Source organism: Corvus moneduloides, chromosome 8 (assembly GCF_009650955.1).
Source record: "Corvus moneduloides isolate bCorMon1 chromosome 8, bCorMon1.pri, whole genome shotgun sequence".
NCBI classification, from domain to species: Eukaryota; Metazoa; Chordata; class Aves; order Passeriformes; family Corvidae; genus Corvus; species Corvus moneduloides.
The window spans coordinates 3,906,059-3,912,058 of record NC_045483.1 but is presented as its reverse complement, the minus strand read 5'-3'; the positions used below and the strand labels follow the sequence as shown (position 1 = coordinate 3,912,058).

Below are 6,000 nucleotides of genomic sequence, written 5' to 3'. Positions count from 1 at the left end.
TGTGAGCAATGTTTAAAATTTTAATGGAAACTGTAATCTCCATCAAAATCAAATAGAGTCTCGTGTCAGGTTAAGAGGACAGAGAAGCCACAAAAGTGATCAACAAATTGTCCTCCAAATCTCAGCGTGGACTTGGTGGATTTGTGAGCCTCACCTAGCTACAGAGTGACCATGGATGCTGCAAAATGTTGATTTTATCAATGGAAGATGGCAGAGAATGCTTATTTAGTGACAAGATTGCATTCACTGTGATGCCTTCCTTGAATGTAAATTTTGCTGCTAAAAAATCTTACAGCGTTACAATGAAATACAAAAATGTCATCTGAAGTTTTATGACCTTCAAAAGGAAATTAAAGACCAGTTAGCACTTTAGATTAAGTGTATGGATATGATTTAAACTTGGAATATTAAGGAGATATCAGAACAAAACACTAAAACTTCTAGAAGTTAACCACCTGGCACCAAAAGGATTCACAGCTGTTTACTAAGGACTAGAAGGAGCCAAAAAAATGTTTGTCACTATGATAACACAAAGCAGCACAGGCAAAAGTGGTCCTAAAAGTATCCATGAAATAAATGTAAAAATCACTGACCCTCTCTCCATGTGTGCAACTGCTGCAGTAGGAGAGGAAAAAGGCTTTGGAAAGTTGTATCCTCAGTGAGTGTGAAGCAGCAGAGCTTCTCTGGGCTCTGGCTGGAGGGCTGGAAGTGTGCACAGAGCTGTTTGTCCTGCAGCAAGGACACACCACAATTCATACAACTTGTCTGTGCTTTTACACTTCCCCCTCCGGCTTGTGGCTGCTGCCTAAATTCACACAGGGACTGGTTATGAAATAAAATGTAAAAAAATCTCCAAACTTGGGCATTTTCAGACCCACAGCAAATGTATCTCATGCCAGTTTTTAAAGGTTAACTGATGGAAGGCATTGGTGTGAAACCACTTGTATTCTGTTTCAAGTTCATCTCTGTTTTGGTGTTACTCAGAAAGGTCAACCACCTGCCACAGCGTGATAAAAGAGACAAGTAAATCTGGCTGGATCACTGTCACTCACTGCTGAAATCCACACTTTGGGGAGATGTCCCAAATTCCATGAAAATAATGAGCTGAAGTTAGAGGAAAAAACCCACAACCACACACGGGTAAGAGAAGGGAAAGTAGATGGTGACAGAAGCTGAAAATATGTGACAGGCTTAAAATAGCCTATGAAAAAATGTATTTCTTAACTAGCATAGACATTGATTTCATTCATATTCATTTTCATCATGTTTTACCCACACAGAGTTCAACCTCTTGGTAAAAGCCATACTCACATATTCCTAAAACTCTTCTGCTGCCAGAAAATTAAACTTGGATTAGAGATTACCAAATTACACTACATTTACACCAATGTGTTTAAGCAGATATAATATCAGTAGATTCCCAGCTTGATTCACCCATCCCTGGAAGTGTCCAAGGCCAGGTTGGACAGGGCTTGGAGCAGCCTGGGATAGTGGAAGGTGTCCCTGCCCATGGCAAGGGGTGGAACTGGATGAATTTTAAGGTCCTTCCAACCCAAACCAGTCTGGAATTTGCAGGTGCTGAGAGCTGTCTCGGAGAGAATACTGTACTTGGAGTTATCAGGAGGGATGAGGAAAAATGAGATGATAATTAAACCAATAAAAATGAATAGCTGGATAGCCTGACAGGGATAGTTAAGGAGAAGCCAGGCAGCTCCCACTGTGTTTTATGATTGTCAGGGCTCTGCATGGGAGCAGATGACTGATGGCTGGTATTATCAAGCAGAGTGGAATATCTCCTGTTTTAACCTTTCATTTGTTTAACCTTTCCTGTGTGGGTGAGGTTGTGCAGCTGAATTTCTTATTATTTGGAAGGGATTGTATTTTTCTCTTTCATATCAGGGACAATCAAGATTTAGCAAAATTCTCACATAAGAGAACTGTTAAAGGCTGTGCACATGGATCTGTAGTTACAAAAGGGCCGTATCCACCCTCAAGTTTTATTTCTTGGCATTTCTGCAGGGTTGTCTGTTTTCCTACAACACTAAAAAGAAAAGAGATTAAAAGCACAGACTTTAGAAAAAATTACCTGTTCTAAAGAGGTGGAAAAGGCAGATAAATTGAAAACATTGGTATCCAGATTTACTGGTTTGTGGTTTGGGTCTGTCTGAAGGTTAAATAATGGTGTTGTGTATTTCAAAGGAAAGGAACATTTTAACTCCCAAGTGCATAACTACAGCAGTAAATGGAGCACACATCAGATTGGTGTAATTACATCCAAGGCAGGCATAAACATCTCAGCACGAGATATTCACATATCTGAAATTCCTGGTAAAATTCCTTGGAGCCTGAGTGTTTTCCAGTGCTGGACAATCAGAAAATAATTGCACAGACAAGTCCACTTGACAGCTATTAGGCCATTTATTTAGGAATGCCTGGACTAAAATGGAGTACAGTCACCTGCAGTAGTCCCAGTTCTGCTGTGCCCAAACACGTGTAAGCACTAGTGACAGCCAGGAAAGAGCACCAAAGCCACTGTCCCCAGCACCTGAGGCCTTCAGCAATCAGAGTCCATCCAATCTTAGCCAATGGATGTCCAAGAATTCCCCATCAAATCCACTTCTTGTTATCAAATGAAAAATAATTTCTCATTGAGAGGACCTCACTTCTGAGAACAAAGCCCAGGAACCTCGAGGTTTGTAAAGTCAAACTTCACACCATCATCTCAAGGTAGAAAGAACTCTCCTGCCAGGACAAAGACAGTGGTTTCCACCTTCAATCCAATTTAAATTTGGCTATTTTGTTCCACTTTTGCCTGTGCATTCCAACCACCCCTGCAAGATGCCTTTGTGGGACTCCAGAGAGAATCCACCCAAAAAACTCCATTCACAACCCAAAAAATCTTGTGTGGTCTTGGTCTATTGTGGTGATAATAAAATCTACGTATGCCAATGATCAAGTCAAATTTAACTGCAAACAAATTGCCTGCTGTCATTACTCCATATTCCAAAATTATTTCACGTTGTTACCTGCACAAAGACATCATTAATCCCTTCTCAGCTTTCAAGAAAAAAAATATCCCTTCTTCACAAACTGCAGTTGTATTTGCTACCCAAAAATATGTGCCATACAGGACACTGTAAGGGTGGTAAATAGGGTGAAATTAGTAAAATATAATTCCACATGATGGAATGATTGGATGAGTTGTTTACTTCTATTACTTAATTGAAATGATACTGACTTGGAGGTATTCCATAATTTCAGTCACAGAAAATTAAAAATGCGCTCTTCTGTTTTCTTGGAGCCTTTGCTGTTATTTAATGGTATCTGCAGGACAAGCACGGGCTGGAATTGTCTGGGAAATTTAAGAATACGATTATTTACTATGCGAGGGCTCATGATTATGTTTTTCATTCTGCAGTCTTTTGCCTTTTATGTGTTTCCTACATTCCTTGACAATAAAAAAAAATAATTAATACAGATGGCCCATGGTATTTTTACAGTAAGTTTTCTACTTGCTCTTTATTTTTCCTTCAATTTCAATGATATTTTACTGAATGTCTTTTCCAAGAATCCTATCAAATTGGCAAAAACTGTAAATAGCAATCAAAATGTTTAAAACAGAATTGTATTTGGAAGAGTTTACTGCAGGCTTTCTACCAAGCATGTTAAGAGATGTTTATTTAGTCACAGACTGGCCAAAATCATGCAGCTGACCCTGGGTTTTTAGGTATAATTCCGGTCATAACATTAAAGCTAATGGAGAAAAATTGTATTTTCATCAGCTGACACTGTGTCCAGTGTTGGGTAATTCTTTCCTAGATGTGGTCTGCATTTTTCCTGAACCCCAATCCTGTCCTGCTGTATGATTTTGTTACTCAAAAGCCAACAATAAAGCACAAATCCTGCTCCCAACAAGGCATAAGGCCAGAAAAGCAGCAGCAAGATGAGCAGGCCATGCAGAGGAACCCAGAATGCCTTGCATGTCACAGAAGACAGCGGCATGAGATGTGCAGGAGCACAAAAGGCACTTCAAGTCAGGCCAAAAATCAAGAAAAAAGGTGGTATCAGTGGATTTGTGAATTAAGCACCTCTCAAGTGACTAAGCCTCTCTTCTCACACACATGGCACAACTGGCTGTATCCAGGAAAAGCTTTGTTCAAGTCCTTCTCCCACATCAGGGAAGAACTGCCATGCCACAGTGCTGCAGTTGTCCTGATCCCATAACCTTTTTGTCAGGTTTGGTTCATGGAGTAAAATTGCAGCCTTAAAAATCCCGAGGAGGAAACCCTCCTGGCATTAAACTCTGGAAGCACAAAGCATCCTTAAATCTAAACAACCCAAGCAGGAAAGCAAAGGTGGGTTATTCACTGCAGACTTTTTTCCTGAAGTATAGAGCTTGTCTAAAGGGGAACTTCCAGAGAAAGAGAGGAATTTTGACACAAGTTCTAATCACATTAAACAGAAGTTGTCCCCTCTCAGCTTTTCCTCCCACATGAGAATAAAACATAAAGAATGTCAAAACTTTTTTGAGTTGCAACAATATACCAATTTTATACTTTAGATACATTTTTCAATTTTTCATTTCAATTTCATTTCATTCTTCTTTATCTCTTTTTTGTCGCTGTTGTTTTTATCCTTTCTTTTCAATTTTTAAATGATTAAATAACCCAACAAGCAAAACATTTCATTCCAGGTCAACTCAAAACACCTTCCTCCATTCTCCCTGTCTCTCCCCTCAACCTGGGGCTCCTTTTGGTTCGACTTGAACTTCATTTCCGATTTTTTTCCCACCAAAAGGAGAACTCCCCCCAGCATCCGTCCAGCTCCACTAACAGAAAGGCCTCGTGCAGAGAAAAATGCATGAAGAGATGGGCTATGTAACTCTCACTACGACTACAGCCAGGCTGAGAGAAGCAGAGCTGGGGCCGAGCTCTATCGCCGCCGCTGCTGCCACTGCCGCGCCCGCTGCCGCAGCCGGCGCGCGGACAGGCTGAGGGGCTGCTTCCCAAACTTCCTCATGATCTCCTTGATCCTCGCCAGGTTGGTCTTGGAGATGGTGAAGTCGCACTGGGTGGCCCCCATGTCATAGCCAACCTCGCAGGTCTTGGTGGCGGCGGTGTAGCCCTCGGCCTTGACGCCCACCACGTACTCGCCCGGGTTGAGGAGACGCCAGTAATCCCCGTCGGCTCCTGGTGGGATAAACACGGTTTTCAGGACTTTGGTCCTTTCTCCTTGAGGAAAGTGTTGTTTATAAAGGCATAGAATTGTTGAGGTTGGAAAAGACCTCTCCAAAAGATCACCAAGTCAAACCACCAACCAGCACCACCACCGTGTTCACCACTAAACCGTGTCCTCATGTGCCGTATCCACACATTTTCTGATCACTTCTAAGGGTGGGGACTCCTTCACTACCCTGGGCAGCCTGTTCCAGTTCTTGAAAACCCTTTCCATGAAGAAATTTATCCTAACATCGAATCTAAGCCTCCCTGGCGCAACTTGAGTCCCTTAAATGAGGACACAGAATCACATGGGATAAGCTGAGTTGGAAGGGACCCACAAACATCACTGAGTCCAACTCCCAGCCCTGCACCATTCCCAGGACAAGTCCTTGGCCATGGGTAAGAAGACACCACAGGCAGAACCTTTGATCCTCACACCAGGAGGCTGTCCAAGGGGCTGCCCCCAAAACAAGTACCCCTCCTCCTCCAACCCAAGAGGAAAACACTCCTCAATCATATTTTCCAAATGATGAAAAAGGCTCCAATCCAGCTGTAGATTTTTGGCAGTTGGAAAGGCCTGAAGCAAAATCTGGTGATTCCCATGGGGTATAAAAGACTTTTCCCAAATTAATCGTAACTGAGGGATGCAGAGGAGCCCTAATGAAACACCCACGTCACATGACCCTGACCAGACAGCCAGGACACAGATTTTGGTGCTATTTATTGGGAAAAGTGTGTCAATACATAATATCAACTCACTTTGAGATGTAAGTAAATATCC

General features: G+C 42.0%; 1 protein-coding gene across 1 annotated transcript in view; it reads right to left on the bottom strand.

Moving 5' to 3' along the window:
- Window positions 1-6,000, bottom strand: part of CPXM2 (carboxypeptidase X, M14 family member 2) — a 70,374-nt gene continuing 64,374 nt past the window's right edge. Inside the window, exon 13 of the mRNA XM_032116309.1 lies at window positions 1-5,189. Coding sequence (XP_031972200.1) covers window positions 4,933-5,189 — 257 coding nt within the window. The 3' untranslated portion in view covers window positions 1-4,932. The remainder of the gene's footprint in view (window positions 5,190-6,000) is intronic.